This window comes from Cucurbita pepo, chromosome 13, assembly GCF_057944985.1.
Source record: "Cucurbita pepo subsp. pepo isolate OVF chromosome 13, ASM5794498v1, whole genome shotgun sequence".
NCBI classification, from domain to species: domain Eukaryota; kingdom Viridiplantae; phylum Streptophyta; class Magnoliopsida; order Cucurbitales; family Cucurbitaceae; genus Cucurbita; species Cucurbita pepo.
Window position 1 is genome coordinate 10,884,932 of NC_141810.1, and position 23,878 is coordinate 10,908,809.

At 39.3% G+C, this 23,878-nt stretch overlaps 1 protein-coding gene across 1 annotated transcript; it reads right to left on the minus strand.

Annotated features, from left to right (window-relative positions):
- Positions 1-21,580: 21,580 nt before the first annotated feature.
- On the minus strand, positions 21,581-22,355 carry HMGA (high mobility group A). The gene is made up of 2 exons (XM_023694290.2): positions 22,185-22,355; positions 21,581-22,104 (listed from the first exon to the last, which is right to left on the minus strand). The coding sequence occupies exons 1-2, from the start codon at positions 22,257-22,259 to the stop codon at positions 21,619-21,621; spliced, it is 561 nt and encodes a 186-aa protein (XP_023550058.2). The 5' UTR covers positions 22,260-22,355; the 3' UTR covers positions 21,581-21,618.
- Positions 22,356-23,878: the final 1,523 nt, after the last annotated feature.

The following is a 23,878-nucleotide window of genomic DNA, read 5'->3' on the forward strand; positions in this document are numbered from 1 at the left end:
TTCAGTCAATGCTCAAGAGCAAAATGACGCCAAAGGAACTTTGGGCAGAAGTCGTGCAATGCCCCATCTATGTGCAAAATTGATGTCCACATGTGAAGTTAGATGATCAAACACCACATGAGGCCTGGAGCGGACAAAAGCCTACAGTTTCTCATCTCAAAGTGTTCGGTAGTGTGGCTTATGCTCACGTACCGGATCAACAAAGAACGAAACTCAAAGACAAAAGTAAAAGGTATATTTTTGTTGGGTACGATGAGAAGACAAAAGAATACAAGCTACTTGACCCGATAAGCAAGACGATGATGGTGAGTCGTGATGTGAGTAAATGAAGTAAGTGAATGGGACTAGAACAATTCGATGGAAATTAATATCGAAGTTGGAGAATCATCAGTTGTTGCACCAACAAGTATACCAACAAACTCAGAAATTTTCGATGATGAAGATGAACCACGAGAACCCAAAATGCGAAGTTTGCAAGACTTATATGATTCAACAAATGAGGTACACATTGTATGTCTTCTGGCAGATGCTGAAATTTCAAGTTTGAAGAGGCGGTGCGAGACAAGAAGTGGCAAACTGCCATGGATTAGGAGATTCAAGCGATTCATCGCAACAATAGATGGGAGTTAACAGAATTACTAGAAGGAAGTCAGCCCATTGGTGTGAAGTGGGTGTTCAAGAAAAAGATGAATGCTCAAGGCAAGATAGAGAGGTACAAGGTTTGACTTATTGCGAAGTGATACAAGCAAAAGATGGGAATTGACTATGACGAAGTGTTTGCTCCTGTTGCAAGAATGGAGACATTCTGATTGCTCATAGCGGCTCAATTCAAATGGGCGATTTTTCAAATGGATGTCAAGTCAGCATTCTTGAATGGTGTGCCTGAAGAAGAAGTCTACCTCAAACAACCACCCGGGTACATGAAAATTGGAGAAGAGAAGAAGGTACTAAAATTGAAGAAGGCGCTTTACGGGTTGAAGCAAGCACCGCGAACATGGAATACTCGTATCGATACATACTTCAAGGAGAACGGGTACAAGCAATGTTCCCACGAGCATGCACTTTACACAAAGAAGAGTGGAGGTAATGTGATACTTGTTGCTCTTTATGTCGATGACCTCATTTTTTCAGACAACAATGATGAGATGATAAAAGAGTTTAAAAGCACAATGACACAAGAATTTGAGATGACAGATTTAGGCTTGTTGAAGTTTTTCCTTCGTTTGGAGGTTAAACAAGGAGAGACGGGTATTTTTATATCACAAGAGACATATGCAAAGAAGATCTTGAAGAAGTACGTTGACCTAACAACACGTCGGTCTCAGGTTCAAGTAAAAGAAAATGCAAGCTGCAAAAATACACACATCATGGGGCCATCCCAGGCAGACTCACTCTCTTTCATGCCAGGTGCAAAAATACACACATCATGGGGCCATCCCAGGCAAGCTCACTCACTCTTTCATGTCGTCCTTGAGTGACGACGTCATCTAACAACAATAGTGGGTAATAATTTTTTTAATTGTTCGTTGCACAATAAAAACACGCTGCTCACGAAAGTTCAGCGCAAGGCAAACCGCCTTTACATCCTAAAGTTGGAGAAAGCGTAACCAGTCAGCCTCTCGGCCAGGACGCCTTTACATCCTGGAGTTGGAGATAGCGCAACCGGTCAGCCTCTCGGCTAGAACTGAAGAAGTAGCCTCTCGGCCTTTTTTAATTGTTCGTTGCACAATAAAAACACACTACTCACGAAAGTTCAGCGCAAGGCAAACCGCCTTTACATCTTAGAGTTGGAGAAAGTTTAATCGGTCAGCCTCTCGGCCAGGACGCCTTTAAATCCTGGAGTTGGAGATAGTGCAACCGGTCAGCCTCTCAGCCAGAACTGAAGAAGTAGCCTCTCGGCCTTTTTTAATTGTTCGTTGCACAATAAAAACACACTACTCACGAAAGTTCAGCGCAAGGCAAACCGCCTTTACATCTTAGAGTTGGAGAAAGTTTAATCGGTCAGCCTCTCGGCCAGGACGCCTTTAAATCCTGGAGTTGGAGATAGCACAACCGGTCAGCCTCTCAGCCAAGATTGAAAAAGTAGCCTCTCAGCCGGGTACCTGAACTTTCTTGCTCTACAAAAACTACACAAGGAGGAGATGGTGCACGGTTTTCTGGAAATCGAAGGCATGAACAAGCTGTGTGACAGATGTCTCATTGGTAAGTAAAGGCGAACCCCCTTTCCGTCTTAGGCAAACTACCGCACCGATGAGCCATTAGAGCTCGTGCACGGCGATATCTGTGGGCCCATCAAGCTGGCAATATCTGCTGGTCGATGACAAAAGCCGCTTCATGTGACTGATCCTGCTGCAAGCGAAAAGTGAGGCGGCAGAGGTGATTAAGCATTCAAGCGCGAGCAAAGGCCAAATGCAGGAAGAAGATGGGAGTGTTGCGCATGGACCGAGGCAGCGAATTCACCTCGGCGAACTTTGGTAAGTACTGCGACGAGCTTGGCATGAAGCAGCATCTAACAGCGCCCTACTCCCCCAGCAGAACGGGATGGAGGAGCACCAAAATCAGACAATCATCGGGACAATAAGATCACTGTTGATGACGGCAGGATGCCTGGGAGGTTATGGAGAGAGGCAGTCATGACGGCCGTCTACCTCCTAAATCAGTCGCCAACGTGAAGCCTCGACGGTAAAACTCCTCATGAGGTCTGGTACGACAAGAAGCCAGCGGTACATCATCTCTGAGTGTTTGGTTGCGTAGCATACATGAAGATCACGTGTCCCTACCTCGCCAAGCTCGATCCTAGGGAGCTGAAGGTCGTCTTCATAGGCTATGAACCCAAGAGCAAGGGGTACAAGTTCTATGACCCTGTGGGGGGGCGAGCTCATGTGTCGCGCGACGTTGTCTTTGACGAGAGCACCTTCTGGCAGTGGAACAACGTGACCGAGGCGAACAAAAACCCAAATCAATCCACGATGGAGTAACTCGTCACCGAGCCAGGAGAAGGAGGAGCGCAGCATCGGGAACCATCATCACTGCCAGTAGCTGCATCGGGCACGCCTACACCAACCCCAACCATAACTCCAGCTACACCCCTTGAGAACTAGTGGAGTTCGCAACACCACGTACTACGAATTCGACGCTGGATGCCGATCACGATGATGGTCTGGTGGCCATGTACCTGAGGATGGAAGACCTACTGGGAGGAGGTGAACCACCTAGACTGGACACATGCGTGAGCTCAAAGAAGAGGTGGCCGAACTGCATGCCATCAGCGCGGATGAACCGAACACCTTTACCGATACTAAAAGGAACCCATGTTGGTTGAAGACAATGTAGGAAGAGATGCCGCTGGAAACAAGACGTGGAGTTTGGAGGACATGCCACTGGGACACCGAGCCATAGGGCTCAAATGTAGAAATAAAAGCTCGCTCTGATACTAATTTGTTAAAATAATACTCATGATACTGTGAAGGAAATGTCGAGAGGGGAGAGACAAGGAGATGTCTAAAGGCAAAAAATGGCTATCCCATAAACCCACCCTTACCTAAAATAATTATTGGCCTTTCATTTTTTTCTTTTGGTAATTTCCTATTACGACTCAATTTCAAAAAACCACTCAACTTAACAAAATTAAAACTACTTTTCACCATTTAAGTTTATTCCAACATCAAATGGGTCTTCAAACTCGAGTGGAATGAGGAGGGAGAAGTTGTGAAACACAAGGCCCATCTAGTGGCAAAGGGCTACATCTAGAAGCAATGAGTGGACTTCAAAGAGCTATTCGCGTCGGTGGCAGTTGGATCCGTCCGCCTGTTGTTGGCAATCGCGGCACATTTCTCTTGGGAGGTCCACCACATGGACGTGAAGTCTGCTTTCCTTGACGGAGAGCTAATGGAGATCGTCTACGTCCGACAACCACCCGACTTCCTAGACAATAACAACCCAACAAGGTACTGCGCCTGCATAAGACACTCTATGGGCTTCGGCAAGCGCCACGAGTCTGGAACACGAAGCTCGACAGTACCCTGCTGTCGTTGAAGTTCAAGCGCTGTACCTCTAAGTATGGCATGTACACGCACGGCCACAGCGAGCAACGACTGATTGTGGGAGTGTACGTCGACGACCTCATAATCACTGGAGGCGACCTGAAAGTTTTTGAAAGATTCAAGAGGGAGATGTCAAAGAACTTCAAGATGAGCGATCTCGACGTGCTCAGCTACTATCGCGGCATCAAAGTGCAACAGAGTACTGTCGGCATCACCATCTGTCAAGGTGCATACACAAAAAAGCTGTTGGACACAGTTGGGCTAGTGGACAGTAACCCTACATGGACGCCAATGGAGGCCCGGCTCTAGCTAAGGAAGGCCAGCACTACGATGGAAGTCGACTCCGCCAATTACCGCAGCATTGTCGGGAGCCTGCGCTATCTAGTAAACACACGCCCTGACCTTGCTTATTTCGTTTGATACGTGAGTAGGTTTATGGAAGCACCTAGGGAGGAGCATCTAGTGGCTGTCAAGCGCATCCTGCGCTATTTGGCCAGAACCAGAGGTTGGGGTACAGTGATAGTGACATGGCCGGTGACGTTGATGATCGTAAGAGCACCAACGGGATGATTTACTTCTTCACAGGCGGCGCGATCTGCTGGCAATCAACTAAATAAAAGGTAGTTGCTTTGTCTTCTTGCGAAGCAGAATACATCGTCACTTCGATAGAAGCAGCACAGGGGGTCTGGCTTCCGCGACTAATGGAAGAACTCATCGGAAGATAAGGCGATCCACCAATGCTTTACGTGGACAATAAAGTTGCGATCTCCCTGATAAAAAATCTAGTTTTACACTACCGGAGCAAGTATATAGAAATCAAATTCCACTACATCCGGGAGTGTGCAGATCGGGGGCTCATCAAGATTGATTTCATCCGAATAAAGGAACAGCTCGGAGACATCTTCACCAAATCTTTGGCGCGGGTGAAAATTGAAGAACTTCGCTCGAAGATCGGAGTTCAAACAATAAGGTAGATATACGATAGGACTTTAGGAGAAGATTGTTAGATAAATCCCTACTTTTTAGTGAAAGTGACCCTATTTCTTGTTAAAGCCACATAATTAAAGTCAGTGGAAGGGCTTTAATTGAGTCGACACTTTTTTCCATTTTTAGGTTATATTTGTTATTTAAATATGCCAAATGAATGAGAAACAAATCATTCAGTATTCAGCCTGAATCTGAAATACGTCTGTCTCTCTTATGTTTTTCCTATTTTTCTTGTTTCAACGATCAGCTGTTTTCCTCCCACTATTTCCTCGTCAAATTGCTCAGTCAAAACAACACACCTCACTTCGAGTACCTAAGAGTCTTCGATTGTACAACACATGTTAAGACGGCAAAGCCATATATCAAAAAGCTTGATGACAGAAGCCAAAAGATGGTGTATTTTGGTATTGAGGATGGGACCAAGGCACACAGGCTGTATGATCCACAACATAAGAAAATTCATGTAAGTAGGGATGTCGTATTCGAAGAAGAGAGGAAGTGGGATTGGTGTAATGTTGGCAATAACAAGCACATTGTTACAGAGTTCACTACTTTGGAAGAATAGGAAGACGCAACAAATTTAGAAAGTCCCCTTAGAGCAACACCAACAAGTCCACACATGTCATCACCGGTGACACCGGAAGGCATGATGAACTCTCCAGAACAAGAGAGCTCAGGCGAAAGCACAAGAGGATCCACAATAGAGGATGGACCAAAGAATTTTCGTTCTCTTATTGAAATTTATGTGGATACACTTGAAGAAGAATTAGATCCTAATGTGTTAGTGTTACTCGCGAACGAGGAGCCGACAACCTACCGTGAGAAGAATAAGACATGGACATTAACTAACTTACCGTACGGACACAAGCCCATTGGTTTGAAATGGGTGTTTAAGTTAAAGAAGAATAGTGAAGGAAATGTCATTAAGTATAAAGCAACTCATGGCGAAGGGATACGTGCAATGACAAGGAGTTGATTTTCAGGAGGTTTTCGCGCATGTGGCCAGACTGGACATTGTAAGGTTGATTTTCGCCCTCGTAGCTCAACTTGGCTGGGAGGTCCATCACTTGGACGTCAAATTAGCATTCCTAAATGGTGACCTCCAAGAAGAATTTTATATTGCCCGACCTGAAGGGTTGGTCATCAAAGTTGAAGAATACAAAGTGTACAAGTTTTCAAAGGCCCTATATGGTCCACGGTAAGCACTGAGGGCGTGAAACATACGCTTGGACAAAAGCTTAAAGAGTCTAAAATTTATGAAATGCTTGCAAGAACAAGCAATATATACGAGAAACAATGAGGCTGAAACACTCATAGTTCGCGTGTACGTTGATGACATGATCGTCACTGGTACAAATGTGGAAGGCGTCAAAGAGTTCAAGCAGCAAATGATGAAAGAATTTGAGATGACTGATCTCAGATTATTCACGTACTACCTCGGTATTGAAGTGGACCAAAGAAAATATTGCATTATGCTAAAGAAATCAACCTATGCTAAGAAGTTGTTGCAGCAATTTAAGATGATAGAGTGCAACCTGACCAAGTATCCCATGGAAGCAAAGTTACAACTCGGGAAAGATGCTGAAGGAAACTTGGTGAATTCTACTGGGTATAGGCATGTCATCGAAAGTCTAAGGTACTTGACTCGTACTCGTCCTGACCTTTCATATTGTTGGATCGATATGACAACCCTAAAGGGGGTGAATAGGGTTTCAACAATAAAATAATTTAATCGTGATTAAATTTTTCTAATTATCAATTTTTTTTTAAATAAATAGAATATGATAATTAATACAATAAACTAGATAAACAATTATAAAACAAACTTATAACATGCAATCAAACTTAATAACAATTTAGAATTTAAATAGATAAGGTACAATTTAGATTTAAATAGAAAAGGGTTAGAAAATATAACACCGTAGTTTTATAGTGGTTCGGTCAAACTCGACCTATTCCACCCCCAAGCGCCTCTTGGGAATTTCACCCCCAAGCGCCTCTTGGGAATTTGAATAAACCTTTCTCAACTCTTTCCTCGTATCAGAGCTCAATTGCTACGCTGCTCTTCAAACTTGACCTACTCCACCCCCAAGCGCCTCTTGAAAATTTAAATAAACTTTTCTCAACTCTTTCCTCGGATCAGAGCCCAATTGCTACGCTGCTCATTTTACGAGTTCAAGAGCCCAATTGCTACACTGCTCTTTTTACGAGTTCAAGAGCCCAATTGCTACACTGCTCTTTTTACGAGTGCAAGAGCAAACTCAATCTTTTCCACGACTCAGGATCAAACCGGTACAATTGTCTGAATTTTGTAGAAACACACCACAACTCTCTAAAAGAGTAGATTTACAATTTGATCGCTCACCTACTATTTTCTCACAATACAATAAACATCTCTCTCAAGAATAAAATGAACTATAAATAAAATTGAAAGCTTTGTAGCTAGCAACAAATCAAGGCTTTAAAAAAATTTAGATAGAAGAAACTAGTTGTGTGGTGTTCTCAAAAAAGTAAACACGATTTGTACGAATAGGAATTGATACCGACCACTAAAACGCCAAGAAATGTGGACCACGAAAAATATTTTTATTATTATTATTTTTTAAATTTATCCTGACAAAATGTGGACCACATGTTTATATATATATATATATATATATATATATATATATATATATATATATATATATATATATTATTTTAAATAAATATTAAAAAATTTCAATTTAATATAAATATTTAAATGTAACAATATAATAAAAAAATATTAATGAAAATAATTTGCATACCAGTTTATTTTTATAATTCAAATAATTTTATTTCAATTTAAAAGTAATTGAAAACTCAACCATTTATTACTCTACTAAAGTTATAAATGTCATACTTCGACTGGTTCATGATGTCAATTTTGCTGCCACATCATCACGTCGGGTATCTTGTTTCGACTAAAACTTCTTCATTTTAGCTCTAATTTGAGTGAACCAAAAAAGACGCTGAAATCGTTATTTCCAACTTACACTATGGACAAAATACGGAGAATTGTTAATAATTGAACGTAGCTTTGTTATCATCAAAACATCAATTAATTAAAATTAATTAATTTGAGATGAAGGGCCAAAAAGCCAACACATATGCAGTTGGAATAATGAGTAGGTACATGGAAAAGCCCACTATGATGCATCATCAAGCGATTAAGCACATTCTCCGCTATGGGAAGGGAACCACAAGCTAATCGGTTTTACCAATAGTGATTTAGCTCACAAGCTATGGGTTGAAGTATCATAAGAATGGCGTTTTATCTCGACGAAAATTTGATCTCTTGGCAATCTCAGAAGCAATGAACTGTGGCACTATCTTCCTGTGTGGCTGAGTTCATGGCAGCAACTGAGGTGTCATGCCAAGCATTGTGGTTAAGAAATTTGTTGAGCGAAGTGACTAGAAGTGAACTAAAGCTGGTAACTCTCTGCGCCGACAGCAAATCTACAACTACACTAATGAAAAATCCAGTATTTCACGGACGTAGCAAACATATTGACAGTGCTTCCACTTCATCCCTGAGTGTGTTGAGAAGAGACAAATCTTTGTGGAGTTCGTATGCACTAGAGAGCAACGTGCGGATATTCTAACCAAGGCCCTAGCAAGGGTTAAGTTTGCAAAGATGCGAGAATTGCTGGGAGTGAAGAATCTCGAACAAAGTCAAGTTTACGGAGGAGATTGTGAGCTTATAACCATGACTTAGTAGAATAAATCACTAACTTATTGAGTAACTTTAGGAGAATTATTAGTAGACTTAGTGGAATAAGTTACTAACCTATAGAGCAACTATAGGAGAATTGGTAGCAGTTGCCAAATTGTAAACCAAGTTTTGTGGTTGTGGACTAAGTTGTATGCTTTAATTAGGAAGATCATTAGTAGTTCTTAACTTAAGGAAAAAGTTTGGGAAACAAGTTAGTGCTTTCTCAACTATAAATACTCGTGAGAAGTATGCTATCTTCACAACAAAACAACATCAAAGAGAACTAAAAAGTTAAGTGCTTAAGTTTTTCCTTTGCCTCTTGTACTTATTTCGACATAATTCCGATCGTGGGTCAAATCCAACAGCCTTCAGGTTATGCAACATGCATTTCTTCTTGGAGGTCACCATTTAGAAATGCTAATTTGACGTTCAAGTGATGGACCTTCCACCCGTGTTGAGCTGCGAGGGCAAGAATCAACCTTACAGTGTCCAGTCTAGCCACAAGCGCGAAAACCTCCTCAAAATCAACTCCTTGTCATTACACATATCCCTTCGTCATGAGTCTTGATTTATGCTTCATGACATTTTCTTCACTATTCTTCTTCAACTTAAACACCCACTTCAAACCGACGGGTTCAATGACTTGTTATCCCTTCACCATGTCTTGTTTTTCTCAATGGCCTCAAGCTCTCTTTTAATGGCCTCCTGCCACATCATCCCAATTGTTGCCTCATGGTAGGTTGTTGGCTCCTTGACCACAAGCAACACTAACATGTCCGGATCCAATTCTTCTTCAAGTATATCTGCACAAATTCCAGCAAGGGAACAAAACTTCTTTGGTCCATCTTCTGTTGTGGATCCTCCTGTGATCTCTGTTAGGTTATGGAGTCTGATGCTTATTTATAGCTTGGTCAACGGTTATATCCGGTAAAGCTATATATAGTAGATGCTTAAATCTGGTAAAGCTATATATAGTAAACTGAACTATATATATATCCCGTTCGGTAGAGCTTTGAGATGTAACTTTCTATTCTCTGTAATTTTCTCTTACTGTACATACGTGAAGTCATCAATAAAAACAAATCCTTTTAGCCAGAGTTCTCCTTGCACTTTTCTCTATTCCATTCTTTGTGTTCATCTAGATCGAGCGTGTGCGTTGTTGTGCGATCCTAACAACTGGTATCAGAGCTAGGCAAAATTCACCACGATCTGTGAAGATGGAAAGTTCAAAGATTGGAATTGAGAATTTCGATGGATCCGATTTTGATTTCTGGAAGATGCAGATTGAAGATCATCTGTACCAGAAAGATCTTCACGAACCTCCGTTGGGGGTGAAGCCGGATACCATGACCACGAAACAGTGGAAGCTCAAGGATCGACAAGCCTTGGGGCTGATCCGGTTGACGCTATCCAGAAACGTGGCGTTCAACATTATCAAGGAGAAGACAACGTCAGATCTATTGAAGGCACTGTCAAATATGTATGAAAAACCATCAGCTATGAACAAGGTGTATTTGATGCGGAGATTGTTCAATCTACAGATCTCTGAAGGTGGACCTGTTGTTGATCATATAAATGAATTCAATATGATCATAAGTCAACTGAGTTCGGTGGAAATTAATTTCGAAGATCAAATTAAAGCGTTGATTTTGATGTCATCCTTACCTGAGTCATGGGATACTGTTGTTGCCGCAATCAGCAGTTCCCGAGGATCTGATAAACTGAAGTTTGGTGAAATTTGAGATGTAGTTCTCAGCGAAAGTATTCGCAAACGAGAAACTAGAGATTCATCAGGCAATACTCTCAATGTTGATCGAAGGGGAAGAAGTAAATCAAAAAGCTCAAACAAATATGGGCGATCAAAATCAAAGAACCGGGAAAAATCTCTAAACAAACCCAACGTAACGTGTTGGAGCTGTGGGGGGAAGAGGACACTTTCGAACAGATTGTACAAAATTGAAGAAGAAGCAGAATCATAAATTTGGAAATGATGATGATTCTATAAATTCAGCATAAGACATTAGGGATGCTCTAATCCTCAGCGTGGACAATTCCATTGAATCCTGGATTTTGGATTCAGGTGCATCTTTTCATTCGTCTCCAAATAAAGAGTTGTTTCGGAATTTCAAGTCTGAAAATTTCGAGAAGGTGTATCTTGCCGACAACAAAGATTTGGAGATTAAAGGAAAATGAGATGTCTGCATAAAAACTCCGGTAGGAAATCAGTGGACATTAAAGGATGTCAGATATATTCCTGGTCTCAAGAAGAATCCGATCTCTATTGGTCAGTTGAACAGCACAGGTTATGCAACAAAGTTTGGGAAGAGTTCGTGGAAGATTATGAAGGGTGCTACGGTGGTAGCACGTGGCTCAAAATCTGGAACCTTATACACCACTGCAGGGTGTATGAACATAGCTGTTGTTGCTGGAGTGCTTCAAATTCAAGTCTACGGCACAATAGACTTAAACCTATGAGCGCGAAAGGAATGAAGAGGCTGGCTACGAAAGGAGTTTTAGAAGGTCTGAAATCTGTTGATGTGGGTCGTTGTGAGAACTACGTTATGAGCAAGCAAAAACGAGTTAGCTTCACAAGGACCGCCAAAGAATTGAAAAAAGTGCGGTTGGAAATGGAACCAGATGTGGAGCAAGGTTCCAAGACCACGAAGCCAGTGGGAGTTGAGCTTGAGTTGCAGGGAAACTCACCTAGTGATGTTGTAGCAGATACTCATGAAACTCCTGAGACTACTGCTGAGGAACCAGATGTGGAGCAAGGATCCAAGACAACAAAGCAAGTGGGAGTTGAGGTTGAGTTGCGGAGAAAATCACCAAGTGATCTTGTAGCAGATACTCAACAAACTCCTGAGGTTTTTGCGGAGGAATCAGCAGTGGAGTAAGTGACACGTGAACTGGTGTTGAGAAGATCATCTTGTACTATCAGAGTACCAGATATGTATGTACCTTCATTACACTATATGTTGCTGATGAAAGGGAACCAGAGCCCTTTGATGAGGCCCTACAGTTGGAGGATGTAGGAGCAAGCCATGGATGATGAGACGTCTAGGCTTCAAAAATGCGTTGTACTGAGGCTGAGTACATGGCAATAGTTGAAGCTGGAAAGAAGACGATATGGATGACTGACTATCTGGAAGAATGGGCAAGAAGTAGCACGAAGATATTCTTTACAGAGATAGTCAGAGTGTCATACAGTTGGCGAAGGAACTCGGTCTATCATTTCAAGAGAAAACACAGAAGACGATACCATTTCACTTGCAGGTTAGTGAAAGATGGTGATGTGTTTGGAGAAGATAGAGGGTGCAAAGAATCTAGCAAACATGTTGACAAAATGTGTTGATGTTGGAATATTGAGGTTGTGCAAAGCCTTAATTGATATGGTGCCATGAAGACCATGAAGATGCTCATGGTCGTTTGAGAATGAAATTCTTGGTTGACTAGATCAGTCTCCAAGTGGGAGAATTGCTAGGTTATGGAGCCTGAAGCTTATTTATAGCTTGATCAACGGTTATATCCGGTAAAGCTATATTTGGTAAAGCTATATCCGGTAAAGTTATATATAGTAAATAGCTATATATAGTAGATGGTTAAATCTGGTAAAGCTATATATAGTAAACTGAACTATATATATATCCCGTCCGGTAGAGCTTTGAGATGTAACTTTCTATTCTCTGTAATTCTCTCTTACTGTACATACGTGAAGTCATCAATAAAAAAATCCTTTTAGTCAGAGTTCTCCTTGCACTTTTCTCTATCTCATTCTTTGTGTTCATCTAGATCGAGCGTGTGCGTTGTTGTGCGATCCTAACAATCTCTTCTGAGCTCTATGGTTCCAGAGAATTCATCATGCCTTTCGGTGTCACCGATGATGACATGTATGGAATTGTTGGAGTCACTGTCAGTGCATTTTCTATGTATGTTGTGTCTTCCTCTTTTTCTAGGGCAGTGAACTCTGTAACAAGCTGCTTGTTATCGCCGACACTGCACCATTCCCACTTCTTCTCTTCTTCAAATACCACATCTCTACTTACATAAATTTTCTTATGTTGTAAATCATACAGCCTGTGTGTTTTGGTTCCATCCTCTATGCCAAAGTAGACAATCTTTTTGCTTCTTTTATCAAGCTTTTTTATATATGGCTTTGTAGTCTTAACATGTCTTGTACAACCGAAGACTCTTATGTACTCAAAGTGAGATGTTTTTCTGAATCATGATTTGTAGGGGCTGCGAGTGTCCAAAACCTTTGTCGGTAAATGATTTAGAAGTTAAACAACACCTTTTTCGTATTGCTTCACTCCAGAAAATCGTCAGGACTTGCATGCTCCAGAGTAAGCTTCTTGCAATGTTCATTATGGTGCGATTTCTTCATTCCATCACACAGTTTTTAGCTTATGATCAGACTCGTTTTCAACGAATCTTTTGAACTTCTTGAATTCACATAATGCCTCTCCATTTTCTTTGAGCATGTACATCGACATCCAACGACTATCATCGTCAACAAGTAAGAGAAAATACCTAATTACAAGGAATTGATGATGGGGTGACCGGGCCACACAAATCTGCATGAACCAGCTGTAGTGGTCACTCAGCACGAAAACTGGTTTGAGCTGGGAACGATAGTCTTGCTGGTTTTGGAGTAAGCATCTTTTTAAGCATCTAAAAGTTCACATGCCCAAGTTTTGCATATCATAGCCAAGCTGGATCTGCAAGTGCCGTCAATAGAGAGGTAGGTTGGCTAGTCTCCAATAGTATCTTGTACAGGCGATTATACGGTCTTACCTTTATCAACAAGGTTCCATTTTTTTCAAACATCTTGAGGAAGGAGTCAGCTAATTTCACTCTACTTCCTTCTTCCATCATATGACCAAGATTGATAACGTTACTCTTCAAGTTTGGGATATACTAGACCATGGTCAGTAAACGTTGGTCGTCATTCTTGCATTGGAGCAAGATGGATCCTTTGCCTTGGATCGGTACAATTGATCCATCACCAAACTTCACGTTTACAATGAGCTTCTCATCAAGCTCCTTAAACTTTGTTCGAACTCCGTTCATGTGGTTGCTTGCTCCATTGTCAAGGTACCACATGTTGTTCTCCACTCGGTCCTCACCTTTTGTGAGAAAGTTCGCCATAACCTTCTCTTCGTTGAGCATCAACAGGTTGAACATCTTCTCAGCCAACATCAGTGTGGGCTCTTGATTCTCCGTGATTATGAGGCTTGCCTCCTCATATCACTCTTCTTGTGGCACTCTGCTGCACAATGCCCATATTTTTCACAAGAGTAACACTTGATCATACTCTTGTTCTTCCAAGAGTTGGCATTGTCATGAGTTTGTGAGGTATTGTCATGGTTTCCTCTGCCACCACGTTCGTGACCATGTCCGCAACCAAACCTTTGCTTTCCTTATTATGGCTGCCACATCCCTGATGTCTTTTGACTGAGCAATTCGCCTGGTGAGAGGAAATCCTTGATGAAGGAAAAACAGCTGAAGAAACTTTTTGGAAGAAGTAAATATTAGAAAAACACAGAAGAGAGACACTATATGTATTAAGATTCTACTGAAGACCAGTAATTTGTTTCTCATTAGATTGACATATTTAAATAACAATTATACGCTAAAAATGAAAAGAAGTGGCAACTCAATTAGTGCCATTCCACTTGACGAGATCATTCCACTCAACTTAATTTTGTGGCTTTAACTTAAAAATAGGGATTTATCTAACAATCTTCTCCTAAAGCCTTGTGGTGTATCTACCTTATTATTTGAACTCCTATCATTGAGCGAAGTTCTTCAAATTTCACCCGTGCCAGAGATTTGATGAAGATGTCTCCAAGTTGTTCCTCTATTTAGATGAAGTCAATCTTGATGTGCCCCCGATATGCACATTCTCGAATGTAGTAGAATCTGATTTTTATGTGCTGACGTACACTCCCACGATCAGTCGCTGCTCGTCATGGCCGTGCATGTACATGTCATGCTCAAAGGCACAACGCTTGAACTTTTTAGCGACAGCAAGGTACTGTCGAGCTTCGCATTCTAGGCTCATGGTGCCTGTCGAATCTTGTAGAGTGCCTTGTGCAGGCGCAGTACCTTGCCAGAATTATCGTTGTCCAAGAAGCCAGGTGGTTGTCAAACGTAGATGGTTTCTTTCAGCTCTCCGTTGAGGAAAGTGAACTTCACGTCCATGTGGTGGACCTCCCTAGATATGGACCTATATGCACCTAGAGAGTGGATTAGCTTGAGGAGCTAGTCCTAGACGTCCTGGAAACAATAGACAAGTTTTAAACTGCTTAGATGCCCTTAAGAACCTACTATACCTCCATGGCATCCAAGAATGACAAAGGTAGCCTTCAGGTCTTCCAGTTGGTACGATGTCAACAAAGTTTCCACTTTTCTTTCCCACTTTGGTACTAGTATCATCAAGCTGGGTAAGACCGATTAGGTTGACACAGGTAGTCTTAGTAGTTGGCCAGCACAGGGGGGTCGATCCCCAAACCTTGGCTAACTAGATGGTCCGGTGAGTAGGGTTCGTCAACTAACCTCTAATGGATGATGAGAGCAGACTAATACATACCATAATGTCCCCACTAGAGAGAATTTTACGAGGTAGCACCTCGACCTAAGACATCGGTTATACACTGCTTAGGCAAAGCAAGCTACCTAAGCTTAAGAACAAAACAGTAGTTCACCCGATTGATGAGATTTGTAGCCCAAAAGACCTACAACGCCAGAAAGGGGTAAACCACCTCCTCCATACCTAGAGTGAGTCTATGAGAAACTAAAGTACTGCCCAAATTCGAGGCACTCCAAATGCCCTGATAACACTAGAGATAAGGTTTGAACTTCTTGAAGTCTAAAATAAAGCCTGTGGATACCTAGTAGGATAAGAATGCAATGAGAGCCTACAAGTAGGTTGGTTACTGAGTATTTATATACTCACCTCTTTCCCCTTTCTTTTTCAAGTGTTCGTAAGTTACCTTAGTCATTTGTATTTTGTTTTGTAATTATATCTCAAACCTATTTTGTCCTTTGTAAGAAATTTGAACAGCATCGGGATTCATTTTGTATTTCATTGTGGTGTTGTTTGTTGTCTTTATTTCTATTTCAATTTTATCCAATTTTCATCTTTTAATTTTATTTATTTTCGTATTGGTCCTTTTCTTTTTAGTCATTGTTCAAGTTTCAAAGCCTAAAAAATTGGGTCGTGACAAAAAATGCATACATAAGTAATCATGGCGGGACCTGTCCTTTTACCATGGGCAGGGTTGGATGTGTGGTACTTCCTCACACACAGCTCACGCATGTGCACATGGACCCACCAAGTGGGCTCGTATACGTACTCCCTGGGCCTGGCTCGTCGAGCTAGTGCGCTCTCATGTCGTCGGACACCACAGAGGGAAAGGGCCCGCATGATATCATGGCAAACATAAATTTCGTAAGATACACATATGTACTAATCATAACGGAGAATTATCTTGATGCATATGGCACACACAAATGAATGAGGTCCCCATAGTTTAAAATGAGGGCACACGTTTTAAGATTCAAATTGTACGACCTTTTATTCATGACATAACATGCATAAGCATTATGCATACATTATTCTTATCACATATTTCATAATTAACATACATGGCTTCAAGGGTTACACATTATGTATTATTGGAAACATTATATAACTCCATAACATAGTATAATTGTATGATAGCATAATATAGCGTAACATATGATGACATAGCATAACATAACATAGCATAGCATAGCATAACATTACATGACATACAATCATAAAATTTGACACGTATATTGTGAGATCCCACATCGGTTGGAGAGAGAAACGAAACATTCTTTATAAGAGTGTGGAAACCTCTCCCTAGAAGATGCATTTTAAAAATCTTGAGGAGAAATCCGAAAGGGAAAACTCAAAGATAATGATAAAAAAAGACTGACATACATAAAGCAAAGACATTGAGCCCCAAAGGGGGTGGTCATCAAGCAATGTGCCAGTAAAGACTCTGAGCCCCAAAGGGGGGTAGACACCGAGTAGTGTGCCAGCGAGATGATGAACCCTGAAGGTGAAGGACAACGGGTGATGTGCCAGTGAGGACGATGGGCCCCGAAGGGGGTGGATGTTGAGATCCCACATCGGTTGGAGAGGAGAATGAAGCATTTTTCATAAGAATGTGGAAACCTCTCCCTAGCAGACGCGTAGGTGGACACCGGGTGGTGTGCCAGCGAGGATGCTAGACCTCGAAAGGAGATGGATTGTGAGATCTCACATCAGTTGGAGAGGGGAACAAAGCATTCTTTATAAGGGTGTGGAGACCTCTCCCTACCAGACGCGTTTTAAAAACCTTGAGAGAAAGTCCGAAAGGGAAAGAAAGCCCAAAGATGACAATATCTGCTAGAGGTGCGCTTAGGTTGTTACATGTAGGGTCTACGGTACGCATCGTTCATACAAAAATCATGATAGTATGGAAAATATAAATATTGAAAGGTACACGTCTATACTAATTACAACGTAGAAGCATCCTAATGCACATGGCACATATCAAAACATGAGGTCCTCATAGCTTAAAATCATGGCATATGTTTTAAAATACAAATCGTTCCTCCTTCCATGACATAACGTGCATATGAATTATGCATATATTATTCTTAGCACATTTTCTATAATTAGCGTACATGGCTTCGAGGGTTATGTATCATGTATTATTAATAACATAATATAACTCCATAACATGGCATAATCATATCATAGAATGACATAGCATAACATAACATAACCTAGCATGATATACAATCATAAAATATATGTCGGACATGTGTCGTTCAAACAACAATCAGTCATCTATCCAAGCCAACAGTAAGGTCACTTACATGTTTGACCTAGTCCGAAGTTACTGATTATCATCAAACTAGCTTGGTCCTGCTCCTCTAAGTCCAACTCAACCTATGTGGACCCACAACATCAAGTTAAGACAAAGCATACTATTCAATACATCAAGCGATATTAATTAACTCAACCCTTGGCTCAAAATTAACTTAGATTAACCAAACAATGGTTATAGTGACCTCAAATGCTTCCAATAATGTCAAGATTGCCTTCAAGACAACCCAAAATCGAATGATGTGAAGAAGTTGACCAAAATTGAAAGTTTGGTAAATCATAACCTGTCATAATCCAAACAATGCATTTAAATGGATCAAAGTCAAATTCTACATAGGAGAATTCCTAAAACATGCACTTTAGTCAAATCTATCAAATTCTAGGCTTAGTTATCTATTTTCATTTTCAATTCGTCCTTGAATCATACTAGCCAAGTCCTAATCCATTTCTATAAATATTTTTTTGGGGCTAAAAACTCAAATGGTAACTCATTTATGTTGAGGATTGTTGGGAGTGAGTCCCACATTGGTTAATTTAGTGGAAGATCATGGGTTTATAAGTGAGGAATACTATCTCCATTGGTATGGGGCCTTTTGGGGAAGCCAAAGCAAACCTATGAGAGCTTATGCTCAAAGTGTACAATATCATACCATTGTGGAGAGTCGTGATTCCTAACATGGTATTAGAGTCATGCCTTAAACTTAGTCATGTCGAACAAAGAATTGTGGCCTCGAAGGTTGAGATTAGCTCCTGAACCTTTGACTCTACTAGGTCTATCGGCTCCTTTGACTCTATTCTTCTTTTCTTTTTTTGTAGGTCTATTTGCTCTCGAACCTATAACTCTGTTTCTTGACTTTGACCTGGTTGAACGAGGTAAAGCTATTTTCCTCTCAATTGACAATTGAAACATGATATTTACGTTATTCGAGCTCTTTGGCTTGAGTCTTCGGGTGTTTCAACTCCAAAATTAGCCCAACATCCCCCCTCGAGCACACTCGGGCGATGGTTCCTCTCCAAGATCGTGCCTCAACTCTCGCTGGATAGCCTCGAATCTGGGCTTATTTCTTCACTGGCGGTAATGGGTATTCTTCCAAGTTCTCGACAGAGCTCCCCCTGAGCCCCCTCTTAAACACCTCTGCCGTCTCCCTCACGCGTTCTCTGGCTGACATGACGAGGTAGGTGGCGGTCGTAACCATGAACACTGTTTGCAACTGTTTTTCCTTTTCATTTCTCTTTTATTTGTTATTCTACTAATTTCCCCAAACTCCATTATATATTTTAAACATGGGTATTATAGCATGTTTTGTTCTTTACTAGCTGTCAATTTGTTAAGTATAGAATGGCAGATCGTTCTAATAGTAATTACTTTAAATTGAAAATTTTATGCTAGAAAATAATGCATTGTTTGACAATAGCATTAAAAAAATCTATTGTTTGTTTGGTGAATATATATAATATTAGAGCTTTTCTTAATATAAAGAAAACTTTTAGGGTGCCTTTATTTTATAGGTTTTGAGAATTTCACTTTTTTAAATACACTTTAAAATTCAATTTTTTCAATGGCCTTCGTACAGGTTTAATCAATCATTATTAATTCTTTTAATTCTTTTTTAAATATTCATATATTGTTTAGAATTTATTTAAAATTTATGATTAATATTCTAATTAATTTATACTTATTTAACTATTTTTAATAACTAAATTAAAAATTTTAATTATCAATATTACTTATAAGTAATCTTTAATGAAGAAATATTTATTTATTATTATAATTGATTAAGTAATTAACTAATATAACAATGTATTAAATAACACTAATTTTAACTTATGATAATAATATAAAAAAATCTCTTACATTTAATTAATTAATTAAAAATTTTACCTATAAAAGTTGTAAACATGATCATAATATATTAAATATAATTTTTAATTAATTAATAGTATTAAAATATTTTAATATTATTTATATTTTTATGTAAGTATTTAATTTTATTTCTACATATAAAATTGGTAAAACATTGCATATCCACACATAAAATACGTAAAACATTAACTTGTGTTGGCCTTGATTTGTGATGTCATGGTCTGCCGTACAAGGGTGTCTTGCCTTTACCTAGAATAGATGTAGCAAGTGGGTTGAATATTTTAAAAAATATCAGTAAGTGACCTCAATACTCGGGTTAGTTGCAAACACATATAATCCTTGAGGGGATCTATCCTTTTAATCCTTATTTTCTTAAGTGACTATCTTAAGCGGGTAATTGGATGTGCATTTACCATTTTACACACGATCCACACATGTGAGTATAAACCCACCAGTTGGTTTCCACAACTCCTGAGTCCCTTTCTTGGTCTAGTGCTATTGTCAGTCTCTTATAGGAATAGTGACTATCGCAGCGTTATGATAAACATAATGATCGTTTTCCTGCCTCATAACATACGCGTCTGTACCATCATAAAAGGGGAGATTCTTCGATGCATGTAACATACAATGTTGCATGAGGTCCCAACATTTTTATTCACTAAATCGTGTAAAGCAACCCCTTTCATTTTGCATCATATCATTTTACAACATAGCTTTTAAGACATTCATCAGGATTGAATGACATATCATTCATATCATACACATAACATGTCCTTCGACATATCATATTATATCATGCTTGTATTATACCATAAAAGCATATCACAACATGGATTATGTCGTAAAACGTATTACACCATATCATGTGTCATAACATTAACATATCATATAATAGTCATATCATACCATAGACATATCATAGTCATGTCATTTTACAAACATATTATAGTCACATCATTTTATAAACATTTCACACATATCAAGCATTTAACACATGTCATCATACCACATCAATTTCTAACCATGTCGATAGTAAAACCACTTGGTTAACCTTAGCCGAAGTTTCTATCTAATTTCGACCCGACTTGCCTTCGTCCCTCGAATTCTTTTCCACTTATACTGAAATGTTTCCCCCTATCAAAGACATTCACATCATCCCTTTGGTAATTCTATTTCTTAAATTCGTTGAAATTGACATTCCCCTGCAATTAAAAGTTGAATCTTTTAAGCTCGGTAAAATAATAAAAATAATTTTCAAATAAGGGAAAAAAAAGATAACAATAAAAAACCCATTTCAAAATTTAGACAGCGAAAGCATATTAAAATAGAACCAATAACAAAATATGGATTTGTTTGATGTTTTAGCCTAAAATTTATATCATTAAGCTTTTCCCAAATTAAATTTATTTGAAAATTAAATATTATTCCAAAAATGAAATAATTTCTAACAATTTTAGTTTTGTGTCAATCTCCCTATTATATTTTTCAATGTTATTAGAAAAATAGTACATGATTTTAATGAGCTTAATAAAAATAATAATTACTATATTTTTCTCAATCTGATTATAAATCCCAACCCTAATTTAAAGGAATCATATTCCTTATTTAGAATTTAAATAATAAAAGCTATTTCTACCCATTCCACGAGAAGGCTGTGCAATTTGATATAAAATATTAAAAGTGAGGGAAAATAAAAAAGAAAAAGTGGTCTCATATATTAAAAGTAATTTCTGGTTTTTTTTTTCTTTTTTTTTTTTTTTTTTTTTTTTTGAGTTGAAGAGATAAAAAAAAAAAAAAAGAAAGAGGGGGAGAGATAAAAAGCCCTAACAGCCGGTAAAATAAATTACATGCAATTACAGTCTGCTAACCCCCCCACCCAGAATTACAGCCATACATCACCCACCACGTAATACACATTAAAAAAAAAAAGTAAAAATTAAAAATTTTTAAAATTAGAAGGAAAAAGAAATTAAAAACAGAGCAATTCCCGGAGAGCTCTCAGTAGCTAAACACAACCTAAACAATTTCATATTTTTCTCTCTCTATCTCTATCTCTCTCTTGCTCTGTTTTTCTTTTTCCCACTTAACACCCAATCGGGGCCACCGCCGGCTTTACCTTCGGTGGCCGCCCTCTGCCTCTGGGGGGGCCGGCGACAGGAGGAGCAGACGTTGGCGCAGGTTTCGGAGACTTCGGGGGGCGGCCACGTGGCCTTCCACTTCCCGTCGAGGTTTTCTTCTTCGGCTGCGAAATGGGAGCGAATGGATCTTTGGGTTTGGGAGGACGGCCACGTGGGCGAGGCGGAGGAACGACGGTGCCTGGCGGAAGAGGGACTTTAGGCTTGGGTGGGCGGCCACGGCCACGCTTGGGCGGGGCGTTGGGATCAGGCTTCATGTAGTTGTTTTTGACGAAGAGGAGTTTGCCTGTTTGCTTCATGACGTCTAAGTGGTGGGCGAGAAGCGTAGTGAAAGCAGGGGGCAGATCGCCGTATGTGGACTCGATTTGCTTCGTTATCGCCGTTTTGCTCACTCCGTTTTTGTCGTTCAGAGCTTCGATCGCTGTCATAATCATCTGCGAAAGAAATTTCCCAAAATTAATTTTAATAAAACAAAAATTAAGAAATGCAAAGACTGAGAGAGAAAAAGTGATACCTCGGGGTAGTGAGGGAGAGAAGGAGCCGGAGGAGGTGGCTGAGGGGGATTGTTGAGCTGGTCTTCGGTAGCCATGGCGGCGGCGGCGGCGGAGACCGAGGACAGACAAGATTTTAGAGAGAGGAAGTTGAGAGAGAAACACTGTAGGTCTTGTGGGAAGAAGAGGATGATGAAGGGAAGGGGAGGATTTAAATTGGGGAAATAGGGGAGGAGAGGATCGGGAGGAAAGGCAGGAAAGATCTGACGGCTGGGGATAGAGAGCTAAGAGTGAAGATCCCATGGCTAGCATTCGCTTATTGTGTGTTGCGACACGGATTGATGACATGGCCTATGGGACCTACTTACCACGCCCCCCCCTCTTTACTTCGCTTTGCTTTTATTTCTTTTTTCTTTATTTATTTTTTTTTTTTTTTTGCTTTTAGTACCGAAAACCACTTTAGAGTTCTAGAAAAGCACCACCCTCAGTATTCCGTGCTGCTTCTTCTCCTCATTGTTTTTTTTTTTTTTTTTTTTTCTCTCTTTTTTTCAATTTACTTTGCTTAAAAAAAATTAACATTTAGTCCCTTAAAAATTGGTAAAGTTTAAAATAAATGAAATTAATATTAAAATAATTTATTTAACTATATGTATATTGGGTTGGGTTCTCTTACATTTAATTAATAGATAATTTTCATAAAATAAAGTTATAAAACAAACACAATATATGTTTTTAGGTTAAGTGACAATTAAGTTAACTTAGTATAAAGACTAAACTAAATAACATTTTGTAAACGGTTAGGTCCTATTTCCCTCGCTAAAATGCAATTTCATTGACCCGTTATTACTTTAGAAAAGGTACCTTCAACAGAATCGGTTCAAGATTGGTAACTCTTTTGGAAATTTGCTTAAAACGCATAAAAATGAAGACAAAAACTCATAAAATAAAAAGGCTCTTCTTTACGTCACATTGCAAAAAATGCAGCGGAAAATATGTAAACGGTTAAAGTATTCCGGGTTTTAAACCTTTAGTTTTATAACGTTTTATGCTTAAGACTTAAGATTTAAAATTCAAATTTTTTTCTTTTTATTATTCAATAAAGATTTTAAACTTCTTACGTCTGTATTAACGATAATACGGCATGGCCGACTACTTTATTTATTTTATTTTTTTTTAAATGTTCTTTGTTCATTGCATTAAATACTTTCCTTTGGAGGTCACAATTAACTTAATACACTTGTATGGTACCAATAATCTCAGGTATTATTTGTGATATTTTTTCAATTTCCGTTGATGATATTTTACATATTTTTAATTTCATGTTGGATAACTATTTGAAATTCTTTGGATAACCATTTGACTTTTTAAAATTATAGCTATTTTCTTTTTTTAATCATAATTTTTTTTATCTTTAATATATAAATATTTTCATTTTTAGCTAAATTTTAAAAATTAAAATTTGAATGATGTATAAGTTATTATAACTAAACTCAAAATTCAATTTAAAAATTTGTAAGATTCTTTTGAGAAAGTTTAAAGTAATTATTTAAAAAAGAAAATGTAATCCAAGGTTGCAAATTGCAGCGTTGACTAGATCTTGAAAGAGTCCACAGCTCAGTCCCGGCAAGTAGCGCTACTGCTGAGTCGTGTCCTACAGCTAAATGTCCGACTAATTTGACTTTGACTTTCATGAATGGTACTTTTGTAATTTCAATAA